Genomic DNA, 23142 nt, shown 5'->3' on the forward strand with positions numbered 1-23142 from the left:
CTTTTTATAATATTAGGCCTTGATACTTTTCTGTGCCTCATTTTTATGTGAAACTAGTCTTTCCAGATCTTAGAAGGAGATGAAATTCAGAATGGCTTTTCTAACCTCATGAGCTATTTCTTCTAGTTTTTCATATACTGTTCAAAAAACTCTAACAGCTTCTGGGACTTCCTGCCTAGATTTCTCTCCCCCGTGTTGGTCGGAAACTTCTTTTTCCTTTCTGTCATCATTATCCTACTCAATTTTGATGCCACTCCCGTATATTTTTTTCTCAGTGTAGGGTCTTGGAAAGGGGACCCTAGTGGGTCAATCTGGACAGCTGGCTTCTCTGGCCTCTTCAGTCTTCCTTACTGCAGCACCCGTGCACTCACTGGCTATTGGAGGGGGCAAAACCCCTCCCAGTTTCATTTGCTGATCTCTGATTGGCATGTGATACTTTCCATGAAATGTTGCTGGTTATTTTGTGGTCTCATATTTTGAGACCCATCCAACACCTTCCTTGCTACCTCTGCTATCGCCCACACAGGTGTGGTCTTATATCATGTTGGTCTTATAGCTGTTGGTGGTTTGTCCTTACCTCCTTGTATTTTGGGCTTGGTGGGATTATCTTGTGACTTGGTTTTGTTGTAAATGTTATCCATGGATTTTAAGTTTTGCTATCTAGCTGATGTATCTGTTTTTATGTGGAGATTCAGAGATAAAAAATGATGCTGCTGCCTTTGACTAAATTTGATTTTAATTTCAACAAGCATTCTATTTGTTGATCTCCCCAAAGAGGCCAGATAAACAATTGCATAGTCAATATTTCCAATTTATTCAACATTCAGTTAACAAGGAAATTCAAATAGTTGATTTTTGTGTGTGTGCTATTCAGGATTTATTGAAAATTGCAACCCCTCACATAGGTCACTGAGACAGCAAAGATTTAGTACCATCACTTTGCACCATCTATAACTACATATGCATTACACTATAGTACCTATTATACCAATAGCTGACATACATCATGAAATTCTAAATGCTGAAAGACATGTATCATGTAGGGTATTGGTGGTAACTATTATCTAACAGGAATGTTCATTTAATAAGCACATTCCTATTGCCAGTAAGTTAATTGTACTGAATCTCTGACTCATTCTTAAAATAATGAATTCCCTAATTCCCTATAAATTTGCAGGGTATATATAGAATGTTAAAAATAAATTTTTCCTTTTTTTCTCTTTGGCAGTTTGGGAAATTATGCATCACTTCATGGACAAATATATTGTAAACCACACTTTAAACAACTTTTCAAATCTAAAGGAAATTATGATGAAGGTTTTGGACACAAACAGCGTAAAGATCAATGGAATTGCAAAAATCAGAGCAATTCAGTGGACTTTATTCCTAATGAAGAACCAAATATGTGCAAAATCAGTGCAGAGAATACCCCTGTACTCGGAGATCTTAGACATTTAGCTGCTGGTAACCGTGAAGGTCAAAGGGATGATTTGAGAAAATTCGGAGAGAGGGGAAAATTAAAAATCATTTGGCCCCCTTCCAGGGAGATTCCTAAGAAAATCTTCCCCCTTGAGGAAGAGCTCAAAATGAGTAAACCTAAATGGCCACCTGAAATGACAACCTCGACATCCACTGAATTTAACAGTGAATCACTGATAGAACACATTGAAACTCCGGAAAATAAAGGACAAGAGCAAGATAACATTTCTTTCCTGCAGCCACGTCTGCAGTCCATCCATATGAGTCAGAAAGAGGAGGTTATAGGAATCAAAGAATTGCAAATGGGCGAAACGAGAAAAGTCGAGAAGGAAGGAAATAGGAATGTGCAAGATAAGCTGAATGAGGCTGAGGATATAAAGAATAAGAGGAAAAGTGAAATGGATCTTAATGACAACAATAATGTGGTTGTGCAGAGTGCTGAGAAGGAGAAAAATGAAAAAACTAATGAACCTGATGGTGCAGAAGTTTTACAGGTTACTAACACTGATAATGAGGTGGTGCCAGAAAATCAGAAAGAGAATTTGAATAAGAATAATAATAACAATTATGTAGCAGTCTCATATCTGAATAATTGCAGGCAGAAGACATCTATTTTGGAATTTACTAATCTATTACCACTGTCAAGTGAAGCAAACCCTACTGCAAGTGAATATCAAATTGAAAATTCAGAAAATACATCTAGAATCTCAGAGTTACTCAATATATTTGAATCTGAAAAGACTCACTCGAGGAATCTTCTAGCTATGGCTCTCGATGAGCAGACTGACAGAGCTACTGCTGGCAGTCCTGTGCAGTCTGCCCCGAAATCAGGCCTCAATGGTGGGTTCATAGTAAAGGGGAAAAGTTCAGTAGTTACTTCTGATACAAATATGTTAAACATTAAAGAAAACCACTCAAATAACAAAAATCTACACTTCTTCTTTTCTAACACTGTGAAAATTGCTGCTTTTTCCAAGAAGAATGAGAACACTTTTGAGAGTGATTTAATAGATTCCATAGATCAAATGAAACATCTACCATGTTTGTATTTAAGAGAATTTGGGAAGGACATCAAGCAATGGCATGATGAAGCAGTGGGAGCAGCCCACATCAATGGAAATGCAGGTGTTGATGCTCTGAGCAGTGAATGTGCAGCCATGCCTTCGTTTCCCAGAGTGGAGGTTCAGTCTGAACAACTCACCGTGGAAGAGCAAATTAAAAGGAATAGATGCTACAGTGACACTGAGTGAAACATCTGTGGCCACTTGCAGTCCACACTCAGGCACTGAGAAATATCGATGTCCTGAAATGAGACTTTAGGGACTTTGATAACCTTTTGTTCAACTTGTAACGTTCAGAAATCTCATGTCTATGACACCAACATATTCCTTGTATTACACTATATGCTGTTTTTCATAATCGGTTTGAATCTACTTTTATTCTGGATGGAATGAAAAGATGAAACAATATCGCTATGTTTTTCTGTCAAATGACACTTAAATATATTGCTCTGTTTTTCAACATGCCAGATAACATCATTGATGAGATTCTATACTGCTGATATTTGTCACAATTCTTATACTTTCTCTATAATTTATGCTGAAATAAAATTAAATCACCTGGAGTATAAACCGAAATACTTTTGTAACTTTTTTCCATATATATTTTCATTCTAAGTATATATGTTTTCCGTAATTTAGGAAATATTTGTCTTGGGCAAGTATTTAATACACACACACACGAAATCCTGGAAAAAATAAAATGCTAAACCAAAGTCACAGTATTATTAGAAAATGTAAAATTTCATTCTCTCTTTTGCTCTGTAATTTAAAGATAAGAGGATTATTATGGTACTTTAAATAATTACCTATATTAAATATCATGGGATATGTCTAGACATTTAATGGAAAATATCAATTTCCTCCAAAATAATGCAGAGTCCATACTCAGAAATCAACCAAACTAGAAATATTTTAGAAGTTACTTAAATTATGAACGTTGCATTTTTTATTGCTTACCATATGCAATTGATAAATATACAAATCATATCACTACATTTTGTCAGGTATTTTTTTATCCTATTTGATAGATATTAAGCTTTTCTGTTATAAAAACGTAGTCTATGGAAAATTAGTCTTCTGAATTTTCTGCTGACTTTACCTTTCTGCAAATACATTTGATGATTCTGATAGAAAAAATAACATGAATACAAATGACTGGCTTCACATTAATTTGAAGTATTTATATATGAAAACTTATCCCATATTCTCCTACATGAACACAAACCATTGGCTTTCTGTTAAATATGAAACCAAAATGCAGTGTTGAAAGCTGTTTCTCTTTAGAACGTATGACAAATTCTCTCTTGCTAGCATGTTCTCAACCAACATCTAAGACCTACATTCTTAGTTTGCTGCTAATGAAGGCTACCATCACAAAATACCACAGACTGAGTGGCTTAAAGAACAGAAGTTCATCTTCTCACAGTCCTAGAGGCTGGAAGCGCAAGATCAAAAAATCAAGGTGCAGACAGGATTGGTTTCTCCTGAGGCCTCGCTCCCTGGCTTGTAGACGGCTGCCTTCTCGCTCTGTCCTCCCATGGCTTTTCCTCAGTGTGTGCGCATTCCTGATATCTCTTCCTCTTCTCCTGTGGACATCAGTCCTACTGGATTAGGGTCCCACCAGTATGACCTCATTTAATCTTAATTACCTTTTAAAGGCCCTATCTCCAAATACAGTCAAATTGGGAATAGGGCTTCCACATAGGAATTTTGTGGGGACACAACTCAGTTCATCACATGCATTTTTACCCAATTTAATTGAATACTGTGAAAGTCTGCCAAGAAAATGGCAAGCTGTGGGGCTACCAAAGCAACTTTTTTACTGAAATTGAATTATTGCACTTTTTCACTTCTCTTCATGTATTCTTAATGAAAACGCATTATTTCTACAAGTATTTATGCTAAGATAACCCAAAAGTTTCCATAGAGAAAGAAAGAATTTATGAACAATCATGATATAGTATCTTAATGTATGGTTTCTTAATGTCAGTTGTCCTTTTACAAAAGAGGGTCTTGCTTTACAAAATGTCTCCCTAAGGTCTTTGCCCACTTACTTTTGGTAGCCCAGTCCGCTGCTCAGTTATGTTAAAACTTGGGATCAAAATTAGCTATTATGCACATCAGGAGAACAATGAAAAAATGTGAATTGTTTTTCTGTTTACCCTTCATTTAATCAACAAAGAACTGTTTTAAAATCTTCTTAATCAGAAATAGTATTGTATAATAATTGTTGGCTGAATTGCCTTCTTTGGATGATGCATAGGAGTTTAAAAAAATTCAAATATGCTTAAGAAATGCAAGTATCATTTTAGTTAGTAATGAGTATTGGTTCACTCTAATTATGACAAAATCTTCCAGCTAAATAAATAGCAAGCTTTAGGAAAAAAAGGTATATCTAAGCACATAAATGAAAAATTCAGTAAGTTTTCTTATTGTTGCAGACAGTGTTTTAGTTTGGTAGGGCTGCCATAACAAAGTACCACAGACTGGGTGGCTTAAACAACTAAAACTTATCTCACAATTCTAAAGGCTACAAGTCTGAGAACAAGATGTCAGCAAGCTGGTTTCTTCTGAGGCCTCTCTACATAGCTTATAGATGGACATCTCCCTGTACATGGTCTTCCTTTTGTACCAGTCTGTGTCCAAATTTTTTCCTCTTATAGTGACACCAGTCATATTGGGTTAAGGACCACTTTGATGACCTCATTTTACCGTAATTACCTCTTTACAGACCCTATCTCCCAATATAGTCACATTCTGAGATATTGGGGGTTAGGACTTCAACATATTACTTTTAGGGGAACACAATTCAGCCCATCACAGCAGGAATCATATTTCACCTTTAGTTTTTTTTAATACATGTCTATCAATATTATGAAAAAACTTCCCAATAATTTTTGAGTTGGGCTGTATATCTCAGAACTATGTCATATATAGCTTTATGCTGTAAAAATTATTTCCAGGAACACAATTCCCTTCCAAAGGAACCACAGTGGGCCCATGATAGACCAAATGATATACCAGAAGATGCTGGGTGATGGCAGAGCTTGGCATGTACGGGGTTTTGCATTATTTATTCAAGACTGGGCCTTCCAATGAATCTTGTAAGAGTGTTCTATTCCCCAGAAAATTGTGCTGAATTGTCTTTTGCAGCTTCCATTCAATCAATCCATATGACAGATTTGGGGGTCTGGGCAGCACGTTCTTTGGATTGGGACCGTGATTTTCCCCAGTGCAGCAAAATTGCAGAATGCAAACCTACCACCCATTTCCTAATGTACAACCAATATATGCATCTGGCATATTTTCCCCCAGCTAACAATTTTCTATAAACATCTCTGAGTAATTTCTAAAGGCACATTAATTTTTCAAGGAACTGGAAGATAGAAAAAGAATATTTTCTCTACTGTGTTTTTATAGCTACTGACTATTGGTTACTATCCAATTGAGGAGGAGAAAAGTTTTCCCATTGCCAAGAAAATGAAGTTATAGAAAGATAATCACAGATGTTGACATGAATGAGAAGTGCAATACATTTTTTCTCTCTGGAAATGTTATCAAGAACCAAGGGTGATTTCAAAATCTAATGTAAAAGTTTTGAAATCTGAAGGTATTAACAGTAATATGAAATCTCATTTTAGAAAAATTGAATTTACATGGAGATCAGAAATAAGCCACGGACATGATACTCAGATTCAAAATAACATCCCTGAGAGCATATAAGAGGTGCGAAGAGTGTAGAGCCTCAATCCCCTGGAAATTAACTCTAACAGAAGACGAGAAATATTTTTGGGTAAATATAATCTAAAAGTAATTTAATCTCAGTATTGCTGCAGTCCTTTAGAAAAGCTAATTGAAACTACCTAACAAGGTCCATTTAGTGTGGATGTTTTCCCCCTAAAATATTATGAGAAACTTTAAAACTTTAGGTATTTGTATGCAAATGAAGTGGTAGAGGAAAATACTAGTAGAATATCTACAGTGCGGTCATTATCTTTTAAAATAATATCTTTTAGTAGAAAGTAAACTGACGGATAAAAAACATGATAAATAAACACTGTGGTGTCACCCAGTCAGCATCCATTCCACAAACAGTATGGAGCCCTTGGCACGTGTTGGCAGAGTAATTTAAAAAAAAAGAAGGATAAATCATGATATCTTCCACCTAAGCTTTCAGACTACAAACAGAGGCATTAAAAAAAAAAAACTAATTACATTCGATGCTTATGGATGTAAAGGGAACCAATCCAGAAAATGTATAACCACAAAGAGTTTTCTTAAATTGGAAGACTTCAGAAGAATAGTAAATAAACAGGTGGAAAAGTTTTTGGATTTGAAAGCTGAACTGTCTTCATTTTGCCATAGTCATAATTTACTTACATGTAATTATGCAGTTGTGGATTCCATGATGCACAGCCAAGATCCTCCTTCAGAAATGAAGGATTTACTTCCCCAGATGCTGGAGGTGCTGCCCACAGAAAGTCCTCAACTTTTAGCCCCTATCAGGATTGCTTTAGCTGAAGAAAGCCACTTCCCCCAACATGGACTGTATTCAATAAGTGATCAATGAAAGAACAATTTGCCACAACTCTGAAGGGATGCTCCAGTATCAATTGCCTTGTAGGGTTGGTTGAGGCCACCATTGAGCCTGGATCACAACTCAACTTCTCCTTCTGTCCAATCTTGCTTCTTCCCGATCCCTCTCTTCCCTTGATACCAAGAGTTCACCTGATAAACCTCCTCCACATTAACCTCTGTCTTGGAATCTACTTTGAGAACTCAACCTGGACCAGCTGATCCTAGGAGTGGCCAAGAATGTGGACACTGGCTGATTATTTTGGAGTTGAATTATTTGCTGCCTGACTGACAATGGGCACAAGATGGCAGTGCAATTGTCAAAATTCTCAGCAGTGGTGAACCAGGATGGCTCCACTGGTTGAAGCAAATGCATAGCTGGTACCATGTATGAAGTATGTTAGACATGTAGGAGAAACAGCAATTACAGTGAAAAGGGGATTGAATGGCCATTGCTAAACCCTAACACTCTGAGGAAAAAATTAACAAAAATTTGAAAGTATTAATCAACAAGTAAAGGCTCAATGTAATTTAATTGTAAAAGTAGCTGAGCCCCATTGAAGGCTAATGTTTTTGCCAAGGTTAGGGACTTGTCTGGAACAGAATGAGATTCAGAACATGGGTAGAAATAAGGTGGCTGATACAACCAAAAATGTTGAAGCCCAGATTCCTCTGAACCCTCTGAGCCTACAGAAGTGGCCCATTTCTCCCTATTAAGTGTTAGCATCTACACTCTTACTCGGCGATGATGCAGATGCCTCTCCCCAACTCAACTGGGTGCTTCTGCTGGTCTTGGCTGGCCTCACTCAATCATCATCAAGTCTACTGAGAACTGTGTTCTAGCCTGTGCTTGGTTGGGGCACCTTAGCTCAGTCAGCTCTGCACTAGGAGATTTTCACTCTCCTTCTGAGACCAGCTATCCTGAGCATGCCCTTCTCATGGCAATGGGAGAAGTAAAAGAGAAGAAAGGGAGACAGTGGCAAACTTACTTCTCTTTCTAATGGCTGAGGCAAGTCTTATATTCAAAGAGTCAGAGTGAGAGCACTGTGAGGATCAAGTGATATAGTGTTTACTTACAGCAAGAGAAGAGAGAGAGTACACTAGATCCACTCACTTGCAATGCGTTGGTCTACCATGGCTGGTGGATCCACTCTATAGCCGACATGAGCAGTGTGGTTGCACGTACCTCACTTCAAGCTGCAGTAGAAGAACTCTGACCCTGTGGAGCATGAACTACAGAAAGCTGGGGGCATTCCCAAGAGCTATTGAAGCACCACAAATAAGCAGTTCCAAGAAAAGTTTGTATGTGCCAGACACAGAGGGAACAGGGATGTACGAACTGGCTGCGCCCTGAGCTCTTTGCATGAGCTGCATTTTGTGAGTTTACCAGCAGGTCCTTTATCGAGCACAGGGATCCTTTTTGAGAACAGAGGAGTGGTGTCTGACTGTGCTTGGACCCATCCCACACATTATCATTTTAACTTAACATCATATCTGATGAGTGAAGATTTAAAAGATTCAGAGAGAATAATTGTTAACAACCGCTACTGTATCTTCTCTCTAATTTATTGCATATTTTGTCAGATGGTGGGAGACGTTTATTTATTAATTTTATGGTATTCCTTTCATCTGCATTAAACCATTTCCTTAGGAGGAGGACAGAAAAGTTAAAGGATATTTCTGGTGAACACACCTTTCTACATTGTCTTTATTTCTTTGAACGAATTAGTTAAAAAGCCAATTCCAAAATAATTCATTATTTCCTGAACTCTATCCAACCTACAATATTTATTGTTCAATAAAAGTTTCAATGATTTTATAACAGAGATGATATATAAAACACAATTAACACTGGCAATATCTAGGAACAAATAATGAAAAAGATTTATTAAGTGTCATGCCCCAGCTCATTATCTGATCTCTTTTAACTCTTAATCCCTGAATTTCATACTGTAAGTATGTATGTTTGTGTGTGTGAATGTGAGTATATGAAGATATGTTTAATAGTTAATGTCCAAATTATGAAAACATCAATATCAGCAGTTTTCAATACTATTTAGGCTGTTTTTAGCAAGCCAACACATTCAATCTTAATGCCATCAAAATCACCAACTCTGAATGTGTTTGTTTTAAATTAATAACATTAGCTGGATAAATATTTATTATCAAATGGATAACATTTATGTTACTAGTTGTAATATTCAGATGATGCATTTTGCTCCTCTCAATTTTGTTAATATCTGCATCAGTTTGTTGTTGTTGATGTAGTTGTAATGCTTATAAACAAATGCATACAATTAGCATAATTTCTTATAATCATATTATGGTTACTTAAAGTGTTTTACTAATTTCTTTTATTTTCTCATCTGTACTATTCCCAGCAATTTTATCCATGCCCAAGGTTTCAAGTATCTCCTTAATACCAGCAACTCCCAAATGTGTGTGACCTTCCCTGAGCTCCCCTCTGAACACTAGAATCACATAGACAACTGCCTACTCGATAGTTTCTCTTGGGTATTTCAATGGCACTTTAAATCCCATGTGTCCAAATCAGAGCATCACACACTCCCCACCTCCAGCCTCAAACTTTGTCCTCTGCCAGTATTTCCCATCTCGGACACCATTATCCCTCCAGCTGCTAAAGCCCGAAAACTACCAGTCATATCTTATACCTTTATTTCTTTCATCCATTCCCAATTAAAATCTCTCACCAAATCCAGTTGAATTTTACTACTTAAAAACTCTCATCTTTTCTCCCCAGCACATATCACATTTGTAATTTTACATGTTTTTGTCAATTATTTGATTAGTGCCAGTGACACTCCACCTCCCCGCCCCACAGTGACTGGAAGCTTTGCAAAGACAGAGACTGGGTCTGGTTTTACTGTCTATATTTCCCCAACTCCCAGCAAAAAGGCTGGTATAAAGTAGGCATTTGATAAATTTTGTTGGGGGAAGAGCTCACCACCATATAAATCTAAAATATGAGCCACTGTACACTGTTTTAGAGTAACATATGGAAGTTGATAAAGATGTCTTCTGGAATGATTTTTGGATTACATACTAAATATCAACCACAGACCATGTTGATAACATGTAAAAGCATTACTTCCAAGAGAACTGCACTTCTCCTCCCAGACTGCATATCTGGATGCCAATGGCACTCCTGGGTATATTTCTAGATGAATGGCTGGATGGGTAGATTTCATTACTGTGAATATGGCTAGGCAGATTTTACAAGAAAGCATGTTTATCATCTTAAATATTGCCAAAATTAATCCAGCACCCAAGGGTAGACAAAGTCCTTCATATAAATACATAGTGCAGAAATATATATAATCTCTATTAATGTTAAAGCCTTAAAATGTACATTTTCCCATATATTAGAAGTTAACTTTCTCTGCACAATAACTTGTATAGAACATTTAGGTTGGATAGTTAAAGGTTGGATTGATCCTACATTGTTTATAAATCTTTACCTCATTTGATATGTGAGGAAACTGGGGCTCAGAGAGGTTAATTATATATCCCAAGATAACCCAGTGATTTAGAAATGGAGGAGATTTTAGTATCCCCAGTTTATATTTGAGAAAAGCAAGATTTAGAGATATTGAGTTGCCCAAGATCACGTATTTAAGTACCATGACACAAGACATGTAAAAGAGTTATTGTTTAAAGTTCCATATCCTTTCCTCCATGTAAGCAGTCTCTCTGAAATATTGTCATTTTGCTATCAAGCATTTAATTTTTATTCCCTGGCTTTATTTTTATACTCTTGCACTTATCATTGTATATAATTGTGCTGTATAGATATCTCACTTATGCTAATATGTACGTTAATGTTCTAGAACCAAGTAAAACATCTATTGCTTAATCAAGGTCCTACTCATGATTTGGCTGAAAAATATCATAATTTATTAGTTTTTATGCATACACACTCATAATTTCAATACATTTAGGAATTTAGCATGTTGATCGTTTTAATGAACTTAGATAACCTGTGGAGTACACTGGTTTGGGAAGATATTTCACAAAAATTGAAAAGAAAATAAATATGTGGACTAACCACCATTTAACCAGAAATTACAGAAGGGCAGGGTACCAAGTGCCATTAGAGAATGGCTATGCATGTCCATACAAAAATAATATAAACTAGTAACAGATAGCATTCACCATTTGCTGTGCTCTAAGCTCACAGCAAGGGCATGCACTGTGGGCCTTGATCCCATTTAATCCTCACAAATATCCCATGAGTATGATATGAGGTAAAGTTTTCTATTCCTGAAGAAGTCTATGGATTAGGGAGGTTAAGTTACTTGACTGAGTTTGCCAAGTTAACCAGCTCGTAAGTACTGAGACACAGACTGATATTGGTCCTAACTGGCCAAAAAGTTCATTAATATGGCTTTCATTAACATCCATCTAGCCTCTCAATACTTCAATGTAAGTATAAAAATACATACATGAAATGTTCACATATATACATATAAATACAAGTATGCATCAGTAATGTTCCTATGACTATATAAATTTATATATTATACTGAAGATATATATATATAAATGTATACACACAATGCATTTTGTCTAAGTGTATCTATGTGCATATGTGTGTTTGTACACTCACATATGTATATATTATACCATGAGTACAACCAGACACCTATGCCTGTGCATCCCAGAGTCACATTTATAATGCAAAGTAGAGAATAAAAAAAGAAGATTACTTATTGAAAATGTCATCAACCGCAGGGAATGGAAGTGAAGGAAATACATCAATCCTCCCACCTACCTTAAAGGCAAGCAGAAAGCAGAACTGCTCTTTTTAAATTGACGAAATTAACAAGAGCAATTGAATGTGGCAGAGAGGAGATGTCAGGTAGGAATCAGCACATCTGGGACCTGAAGACTGTGAATAACTTAGAGAAAGACATCAATGTCTCTGCTGCTAGTGATTACCTCACTTTCCGTGTGGCTGTAAAACACGGCAGCATTTGTCCCTGTGCCCGGAAATGTTAGGACGTTAAAAGTTCAGCACTGGTTTTGCAAAACAGGGCAGGAACTATTTGCCCTAAATACTAAACCTTTTAATTTTCAAACTTCTCAAATATTTGAGCTAGAAACACTTCCAACACTGGAAGATGTTTAAATGGCTACTTTATGAAGAAGAAAAGAAGAGCATGTGCCTATTTTTTAATTCATACGAAAATTATTAAATCACTGACATTTCAGAGAGCCCGCTTTCAATTACCCATGAAGAAATCACCTACAGAAAATATTAAATTTCAGGCTGGCGTCTCCAACCTCCCCAGACCGCTGTCTCCCTTCCACCTTCACCTGTGTCCTCGGGGAATAAGAATGAACTTCAATATCAGCAGAAGTAAAACATAATGGCCACATTTACAGAATAATTTCTACCGATATTTTTATTCCAAGGCAGAAGGAAAAGAGTTGTGCGCACAAATGGCATACCCTGGTTTTTTGCTGCTTCTACTTTAAATGGGAATCTTTTTACAAGATCCAGCTAAAGACTTTCCTTGGTCTTCCTTTCCATCTTTCTCCCACCCTCAGGGTATGAAGCCACTTGCTCTTCTACCAGCTTTTTAAATTAGTGATGGTATCCTGCCACTGTTTCCCTTAACACCAGTATATGATGAGTACTCAATGAATATCTGATGAATGAATGAATGAATGAATGAATGAATATCATAGGTTCCTGTGGGCTGCAAATGGCAGCAGTTTGCAAAAACATCTTCAGTCCTTTGTCCACAAACGTAACTAGTCATAGAGGATAACAGGAAAAGGAAGAACGAAGGGAGGGAAGAAACTTATGTGGAGTGTCTACATTTTGACAAATTTCAAGGTTTTTCAAAATGAAGATCTATGAATATCCACTTGATACTTACTTATATTTTAAAAATAGCCAAATTTTAGTATTAGGATTTTATAATTGGGGAAACTGACATTCAACTGATGTTCAAATATGATGTCCAACATATTTCTGAGATAAGGTATTATTATCTCTGTGTAAAGAACTTGTGTCTTGAAGAGGTTTAACTACTTCCCCAACGTCACCCATCTAGAAAGTGGCAGATTTCAGCAAGTTGTGAGAGATCATGGGGACACTGGCCAAAAATTAGTGTGCCTAAATTAATCAGTGAGATCTGGGAATTAGAGATGCACGAGAAGTAGTAAGAGAAAATTATCCAGGGAAACGGCTTAAAAGGATGTTTTTGGTTTTGTTTTTCACTTAAATGAAGGTGGTAATGAAGAGATGAATGAAAAGTAATGGGTATCCCAGCGTAACTGGAGCTCCTTCAGTGAGGACGTGTAAGAACAGATTGGTTCAGACTCTAGGAGTAAAACCCCAGAAGCAAAGAAGGCAGTTAAACGTAACTCCAGGTATAACAAATAAATCCTGAAATCTCAGTGGCTTAAGACAAGAAAATTTTAATTTTTGCTATATCACAACACACTGTGGGCTGGTGAGAAAGAGACTCTGCTCCACAAGTTTTTCAGGAACTCGATCCTTCCATGTTGTGGCTCTGCCCTCCTCAGTTCTCAGGAAGGGAGGGAGGAGAGAATGGGCTCACCCATGGGATGCTTCCAGGGGCCAGGTGTGGAAGTAGGCATGTCACTTTTGTCTATGTTTCATTATCCAGAATTCAGACACATGACCATGTCTACCTTCTTTACAGGTAGGAGATGTAGTCAATCTGGAAAACGTGGTCAATCTCTGGCCCACAAAAAAAATAAAAACATGCGTGTAACTGAACCTCTACCACAATGAGATAAAAAGAAGTCCAGACTTTCAGATGCCCAGTTGTCCCACCAGACGCCCAGCTGGGTGAGCAGTGCGGGATAGGTTGCCAAGAGAATGAAGAAAAGAGCTGGAGACAGCAAATGAGACTTATGGGTTTATTGGGGAGTTACTTACAGGGAAGGTACAGTAGCAGCAGGCTAGACAGAAAGGGACACTGCTACTTCCCCCCAAGAGAAGCTTGCTTAAGTAGGCAGTGGAACAAAGGGTGCATGCTTGCCAAGGGGCACTGTCTCTGTATGACCTGCATTCCAAGGACCAGAGCCCACCCCTCTCCCTCCAGAGGGCCTCAGTGTTCCCTCAGACTATGAGGTCTTTGGCTAACTCTCCCACGAGAAAACATCTGGGTTGGCCAAGCCCAGGAGTGTTATCACCATGAGTGCTGGCATGTAGCCCAGACAAGGAGCCTCAAGAACACATGGTTTAAAGTGCATGTAAGCTAGTGCCCCAACACCAATCACGTCTGTTTTTCAATACTTTTGCACTGGATATTATTCTTTAAAATTTGCAATTGTATGGTTTATAGACTTTCATTTACAAAGCCTCCATAGATGTTTTTTACATGTATGAATGAATCAAAGTCAAAGTAGACGTGTAGGCAAAAGCTGGGAGGTTGAGCAATCAACTCAAGGATATCCGAGAAGGGCAGCAGCACTCAGATTCAGGAGTTAGCAACAGGGGAACTGGAGACCAGGCAGGCAGGCTCCTTACATCACAGAGCTTAAGGTGGGAATGCAGGCTAGGGGATTTCAATCAAACTTGAGTCTCTGGAAAACCTGAGAGTTCAAAGCAGCCCTCGACTGGAGAAGGGTTGGGAAGCTGCCCAGGTGAAAGACATGTGGCAGGAGAGAGGCTACAATAATGACCCGGCTATGAGAGCCAAGATCCAAAGGAGAGAATTGCTCACTTAGAACAAGCTGAGAGCCCAGGTATGAGCCCAGATGTGAGCCCTATGACTGATTTAGTTACTGTTAGCCTCATTGACAGGAGTTTTTCAAGACCCCCTGCCAGATGCTGGAGAATTGCCGCTAAACCTACAAGAATATGGAAAGCAGAAAAAGGATAAGAACAGAGATTATGAATGGGTTGGCAAAGATATAACTCTAGATTCAAATTCTTTGGGAAATAGGGACAATTTCCAGTCAGTCATTAGTGTTTTTAGATAATGTGCTGGGGGAAAAGCATTCTGAATCTAAACACAAAGGAGTCTGGCATTGGTATTATCTACTGCTTTGCATTATCTGTGACCTCTAACTTTTTACTGGAGTAGATTATGGGAAATTCCACATTTTTGGAGGCAGGCAATGGCATATGACACATTCATGGATCACATAACATGTTACTGCAGTTGCCACTCACTGTTACGGCTCTGTCTCCTCCTCCTTCTGCAAGAATACCTCTTGGTATTCGGCCAACTAAGACAATTTAATTTAGCCCTATAGTTTTCTCTCTGTTTTATCCATTCCCTTAGGTTTTTGCTTGGCATTGTTCAAATTGGCTGCCTATTTGAGCTTATGGATGCAAAAATCTGGGAATACTTTGGCAGCTATGGTCTTTACTTTCAGTCCAGGTCTTCATGTGTGTCGAAAGAAGATTCATAATCTGTTCTTGTGAAGAGAACAAGAAAGTGGTCTTTTAGAGCCTGGGTGCATGAAGCGGAATATAGATATTGTTAATATATAAATGGATAAATTGGTTTTTTTCTTTCAGGTATTAAAATGCAGTTATATTTATAGAGATACCTGGCTTAGACACTTAATCAGACACACATGTTTTCTAAAGCCTATTTGAATTCTAATTGTTAAAATACACTTCGAACATACTAACTAACAAGTTAATTCAATTCTATTGGATATAAAATTACCAGCACCTACTATGAGTAATAGGTTGAAAGAGTTTAGGAAAAACAAAGGAACAAATTCTGCCTGTGAAAGAGGAGTTGTTTATTTTCCCCCGTCAAATAAATAGGTGACTTATGATGCACTAAATAGGAATATAATTAATAGATTCAGGTGTCACCTTATTATAGAATTGACTTTTCAATGCTGATTTTAAAAATAAATTGTTGATCTGTCACACTAAATGAGCTTAGATTTTTGAAAAATGTCTTGCACTGTATCTACAGGTATAAATGTATTGTGCGTAAACTTCTCTAAATGATGCAATTATGCTTTTAAGTTTTACTTAGTTTCATCATTATTATGGACAAAATAAAGGAAATGAAAGTTTCTCTTTCTCTCTTTTTCCCTATATCAAAAATATCAGAAGCTAAATTATGCTTAAACTTTCCTTCCCTCTTCTGGATTTCATCCTCCTACCTCTTCCAGGATCTTGTTTCATCAATTATACTTCCCATCTCTGGGAACTTTTACCTGTCACTTTTCCTAAGTTTCAATCACTTCTATCTTAAATGAAAACAGCACTTTCTAGATTATGCATCCTCCTTTAGCTACAGTGTGTCTCCTCACCTTCACAATGAAGCTGCCTGAAATGTATTTTTTTCAGTTGCAGTTGCTTCTTCCTCATTTTTCATGTTCAGCTCAACCAACCATAAACTGGAATCACCCAACCCTTACTAGTGATATCCTAGTTATGGAACCTAAGGACCACCTTTTAATCTGTTTGACTCTGGCCCTTTAAACTTCAATAGTGCTCTGTTTCCAGGTCCTGCAAATACTTGTCCTTGTCCTCCTGGTTCTATAACTGTATTTTCATACACTCTGTTGAACTCCCTGAGCCTGGTTTTTTTTTTTCATTCTTCTCTTTACATTTGGAAACTTTGTGCTTTTCATGGTCTTTGGCTTTACCTCCTCTTCCGGATTGAAGACCTTTCTTTCATGAAGAGATCACTGACTTGGTCCGTCAAACTGTGGAAATTCTTCCCAAAGCTGGTTACTTGGAAGTAGCCCATGAAATAGGAGGACTGGTTCAATTCACTTCAATTTTCTGCTGTATCTAACACTATTGACTACTCCCTCCTTGAAACCATCTTTTGCCTTAGCGCCTCTGGTATATATCTCTCCTGGTTCTGTTCCAACTCTCTAGTTGTTCATTCTCTGCCTTTTCCATATGCAGTTGCTCCTTTATCTCTTGCTGGAATGTGTATTCCCCAGACTTTTCTTTTCACTGCTGTCTCCTTCTGTCACTATACCTTCTGCCTAGGCAATTTTATCCACCTCCATGTTCACTTTGTATGGATAAATGCCACTGCTACGTCTCAAGCTTGAGGCTGGACCTTCCTTCTGAACTCTGGCTCTTTGTTTCTAACTGTTTGCTCTTCCCCAAAGACCTTAAACACAGCAAGTTGAAATGTTTTCCACAAGTATTGGCCTTTTGTTTATGCGTTTGTGGATCTGCATGTTATGGTGTGTTAACTGAGTGGAATGGCCACAGACTCAGCACTCAATTCAGCAAACTGGTGTTGATCTTTAATTTCCTCCTCTCTCCTTTCTCTCTCTTCCTCTCTCTCTGGCTCTCAATCTCTCTCTCCCTTCTTCATTCTGTCCTTTCTCCCTGAAGGCACTTTCTCTTGCTTTGATTGGTTACCTCATATGTGTCTCTCAAAATCAATTCAAGCATCACTTCATTTCGAAAACATTCTTCTCACCACCCTAGAATGACTTAGGTGCCTATCTTTTCTACTTCTTATTGTGTTTACGCATGGGATTATGACAAATTGTCCAACATCTTGAGGTCAGAAAAATGCGCCTTTATTGTGTCTGTATTTTCGTTACAGGAGTAAAGTAAGTAAAGGCTAGAAGACTAGTGACATCAACTTGGGATTCATCCACACAAAATGGATATGGATATGGATGAAACTGCCTAGACAGAATACATAAGGACTGATAAGTGGAAAACATCAGAATTGTGCATAGTATGACAATATGTTTGCAAAATAAATGATTGTACTTTGTATGTAGTACCTATGAGCTTAGGATTTAAGACAAACAACATTTGATCCTGACAAACTTATAAACAACACAGTCAAGTAAAACAAAAGCATGAAAAGGCATGCTCAATGAGGACCATAAGTCAAAAAGAATAAGAGCTACCCAAAGGCTTTTAGAGCTTACTACTCTGGTTTCCATCTGACAAAATAAGAAGGACTTAAGGAAATATTTAGATGCCAAGAAGAGGAAAGTTGGATTAGATACTGGAGAGGGGAGATAATGCCAAGAATAGGACACTGATTATGAAAATTGGAGTAGGATAATCAGATAAAGAATAACTGTGCCCAAGGCATGTGGGACCAGGATTAAGACAACAGTAATCAAATTCCCAAATAATACAAGAAAGAAAATATTGTTTGTGACACATTTCCCTTTCATTTTTAATGTTTAGACCCTGAATGTTATGAGGATTTATTAGTTTTCTATTGTAGCTATAACAAATGACCACAAACTTAGTGGCTTAAAACAACAAAAATTTATAATCTTACACTTCTGGAGGTCAGAAGTCCCCAAATCAAGATAGCCACAGGACTGTATTTCTTCTAGTGGCTCTAGGAGAGACTCACTTTCCTTGCCTTTTCCAGCTTCTAGGGGCCTCCTGCAATCCTTGACTCATGTGTGCCAACATAGTAGCAATCCAGAATAATCACACAATTTCAGTAGTTTTAACTTAATCCCATCTGCAAAGTCCCTTTAGCCGTGTAAGTAACATATTCGCAGGTTCTGAGGATGAGGATGTGTGCATCTTTGGGGAAGACATTATTCCATCTAACACAGAGTAAAAAAATAAGCAAATATCTGAATTTCACTTCCTCACTAACATTTGATAGTCTATTTTCTACTCAAAAGCAATCCCATACATTAATACTTCATACTTTTTAAGGCATTTTCACACTCATAATCATACTTGAGCCTTAAACCAACCCTATGGAAGAGACAAGGGAGATATTATATCCATTTTATAGGTGAGTTTATCACATGTTAATAAGAGTTTAGTGGCATTTTCACACTCATAATCATACTTGAGCCTTAAACCAACCCTATGGAAGAGACAAGGGAGATATTATATCCATTTTATAGGTGAGTTTATCACATGTTAATAAGAGTTTAGTGGCTTGCCCAAAGGCACACAGCTAGTGAATACTAGATTTAAAATACAATACCATGTTTTCCAAGTATCAATCTAGCGTTCTTTCCACTATTTGACAACATTTCCTCATGAATAAAAAACAAATTCCTGGACTCATCAGACATTTCATAGCAGAAAGAAAAAAACCAAAAGGTCATTTAGATGTTGATCATCATTATATCTTTCCTAAATATATTTCTCATTTTGAATGAAAGTGAGAAAGTTAAACATATTTCTATCCCTTTCAAAATTTGGATTTAGGACTGAAGCACAGAATGGTCTATGAGGCACAGGACATAGAAACTGATATAGACTTGGTACACTGCTTGTCTCTCCCCTTCAGGTTTGAAAATGCACAGTAAGGGGTAGCAAACAAATTCTCATGGAGCCATGCAGGGCTTCTAAATATGACAAGCAGATTGGATATAGAATAAAGTTCAATTGCAAAGAGTAACAAATACTCACCTTCCACGGCAGGAAACAAAGGGGAGTGTGGAGCCAATGGCAAACTGGAGTGTGCTTAGTTCATCAGAAGGGGCAGCTTCTTTTCAGTACCAGACTATTGCTGCTTTGGAGAATTTGGACCCTGTGTTGATAGATAATCATCTTTAAAAAAGGGATAAGCCATAAACTTGAGTTTTTACATTAAACCTCCAAAATTTTAAGGGTCAGCATTTTGAATCATTTTAAAACACTGACTCGTCAGAGAAAAGATGTATGAAGACCAGAAAGAGTCCACAGTGGGTTACCAGTTTACGATTTCTAGCATAAGGACATTAATAGCACTAGACTTATCTGTCCAAAAAATGTTTGAAATTAAAGGCTTGAGAAGGCGTTGAGAGGTAGCCAAGGAGAGGCAGAGAATAAAATATTGTCATTCCAAAAAATGACATCCACTCCTTCATATCTCCTTTTTAAAATTTTATTGGTGGAAATCCTGATGGTAGCATTAATAATTATTTCCAAACAAAACAAATAAATAAAAGTAAGAGGATGTAGGTGCAGCAATAAGATAAGTTTTTTCTTGATATTTTTCTAAAACCATACTCAAAAAAACTGACAGAATTCTCAAAAAAGAGATTTTAGTCTTAAAGATGAGATGAACGATTCTGAAGCAACAGATCCCTCAGTACAGTAGGAGCATATTCTAGCATTTGAACCCAAAAATCTGCATGATTTTTAAGAGATAAGAGCAAAATAGAACAAAAACCAAGTGAATCCTATACACTGTAAATGAAGAGGACATTGAGGATCCTCTCTGCCAAAAGCTGCCGGGCAGTCAGGACAGATCAGAGCAGGGAAACACGCAGCAACTCAGGCGCCTAGGAAAGCATGGATGACCTTGGCAACAGCTGTTTGTTGCTGTGCAGCAGAAGTAAGCTGGGGGCCTAGTAAGAATTTACCTGGTAGGTAAGGGACAGTGGCCTCAGGTGGCGAGAGTTGGCAACATATAGGAGGAAGACCATTTCCTGATTTGTAATTTTTGAAGATGTGGACAGAAACGAATGAGGTGTGCAGTGGCTCTGATTACGGAAACTCCTTTAGAGTATATTGGGCTTCTTGACGAGGAAGATGTTCGTGGTGTTATACTTGAGTGTTCATAACGTTGGGAAAAGTCTCCCCAAGCCTAAATTTTGAGTGGTAGAAGTTGTGTAAGCCAGGAAATGCCTCAAATATGATTTGGAATTTTTATAATGGTGGCCATTCTTCCCATTCTAATATAATTAAAATAATTTTCTTTAAAAAGTTAAGGTTATTTCATAAGCCAGAGATAATCCTTTGCTATTTCTAGGTATGTACTTATATACCTTTCATTCCGAGATCGGCTGACCACTTAAATGATTTCTTTTTAGTTTCATATATTTAAGGTTCACTCATTCTGCTAAAAAGTTCTATGAGTTTTGAGAAATGCATCGTGTCATGTACCCATTACTGTAGTGTCACACAGAATAGTTTCGCCACTCAAAAAATCCCCTGTGTTTCACCTATTCTGCACTCCTCACCTTGAACCCCTGGCAACCACTGATCTGTCTAACATCTCTGCAGTTTTGCCTCTTCTAGAAGTCATACAAATGGAATAATACAGTATGTAACCTTTTCAGACTGACTTCTTTCACTTAGCATTATGCATGTAAGATTCATCCATGTCTTTGATAGCTCACTATTTTTAATTTTTTTCACTGAATAATATTCCATTGTATGGATTACTACCATTTATTTACCCATTCACCCATTGAAGGACATCTTGGTTGCTTTCAGTTTTTGTGATTATGGATAAAGTTACTTTCAACACTTGTGTGTGAGCATAAACGTTTTGTGTGGGAGCAAACCTTCAAATCAGTTGGGTAGATTTCAAGGAATGTAATCGCTTGACAGTATGGCTTACCATACCACATAACAAAGCCTAACAAGGTTTAGCTGTGTAAGAAGCTGCCAAACTGTCTTCCAAAGTGGCTGTACCATTTTGCATCCCACCAGTAATGAATGAGAGTTCCTCTTGTGCCACATCTTCACCAGAAGTTGTTTTTTTTAAATTTTAGTCATTGTAATATGTGTGTAGTGGCATCTCATCATTATTTTGACTTACAATTCCCTAATGACTTACGATTTGAACATGATTTCATATGCTTGTTTGCCATCTGTATATTTTCTTTGGTGAGGTATCTGTTCAGATCTTTTGTCCATTTTTAAATTGGATTGTTTGCTTATTTATTATTGAGTTTTAAGAGCTCTTTATATATTTTGCATACAAACCCTTTATGTGTTTTACCAACATTTTCTGCCAGGGTATGGCTTTTCTTTTCATTCTCTTTACAGGGTCTGTCACAGAGCAGGGTTTTTAATTTTAATGAAGTCCAACATCAATTTTCTCTTTCATGGATTAAGTTTGTTGTTTTTAACCTGCTGTTTCCACTTAACAATATGTTTTGAACATTCCTTGTTAACAAATATATACTTATAGTGTCAAAAAACAGAAAAAATACTTTCAGACAGAGAAAATAAACAAGTGAGAAAGGACTGTTTTCTAAGTTCATTAAGCATAAAATTAGTGCAAAAAACTGTTTCTGGTCATATGAGTAAATGAGTTATTCAAAACACAACTTCTGTTATGTTCTCTGCATTTTTCTGACTATCTCTTCTTAATTTAATTTCTGTTCTGCTACTAATACTGTTGCACTGTCAAGGTGGATGCATACAGATAATCAGAATGTCAACATGTCTTCTGTTATGCTATTTAAAATCTAAAATAGTTCTTTGTGATATAAAAAGCTTTAAAATCTAAGAATAGGTCTTCAGAGAGAATAAAAACTTAGCTGGAAGTGAACTTGAATCATAGAATCACTGAATTTAAAAATGAAATCTACAAGCAAGATCAAGATTATGGGTCCTTTGAGTCGTCCCTTGGATCACCTTTGATTGATAATAATCAGGACAAGGAGACATTATGAATTAAAGGCTTGCAATTAATATTCTATTCTAAAATTTGTACACAAACTGCCTTTCAATTCTGATAATGTTAAACAAGTAAATCAGTATGTAACATGTACCCGGGGAAAAAGATACCTTACCTTATGCCATTATATCCTCTAGTTGTCACAATTTCCCTACAAAGTAGCTATTATTATTCTCATTTTATAAATGAGAAAACTCATGATCTTGGAAGTACAGAAACCGTTTGGGTTGTAACAGCTAATTTGTGGTGGAGCTGGATTTTGAACTCAGGCCTGACTGATTCAAAAGCCTAAGCTTTCTCAACCATCATTTCAGAAATAAGAACCAAGTGTATGCCATACATTGTACATAAACACTTCTCATTTGGATGGGAAATGAGGCAGAGGTGACACAAACATAGCTTCTGATATATGATAAAAAATAATATCCTAAGGTGTCACAATAAGTTTAACGAAAGTTCAGAAGAACTGAAGTAAATAGGTGAGGAATTAATAAGCTGTTCAACACACACATTTCCCTTTCCATCTGGACAACTAGCTTACATTTCTCAATCTACTTTACAGTTAGTCTGGCCTTGACTATGTATCACTTCCAGGCTTGGCCCATAGGAATCACCTACGTAATCTTCCTCTCTTTTTTCTCCTGGGCTTCTATCAGCCTGAATCCTTGAACGGT

The 23142-nt window shown here is 37.2% G+C and overlaps 1 protein-coding gene across 5 annotated transcripts in view; it reads left to right on the plus strand.

Moving 5' to 3' along the window:
• Window positions 1-3116, plus strand: part of XIRP2 (xin actin binding repeat containing 2) — a 280948-nt gene extending 277832 nt beyond the window's left edge. For all 5 annotated transcript variants that reach the window (XM_070241989.1, XM_005601558.4, XM_005601559.4 and 2 more), the window contains one exon: window positions 1229-3116. Coding sequence is in view for 1 of the 5 variants with exons in the window: in XM_014732517.3 (XP_014588003.2) it covers window positions 1229-2729 (1501 nt within the window). In the remaining 4 variants the exon portion in view is untranslated. The remainder of the gene's footprint in view (window positions 1-1228) is intronic.
• The last annotated feature ends 20026 nt before the right edge of the window (window positions 3117-23142 follow it).

This window comes from Equus caballus, chromosome 18 (genome assembly GCF_041296265.1).
Source record: "Equus caballus isolate H_3958 breed thoroughbred chromosome 18, TB-T2T, whole genome shotgun sequence".
NCBI classification, from domain to species: Eukaryota; Metazoa; Chordata; class Mammalia; order Perissodactyla; family Equidae; genus Equus; species Equus caballus.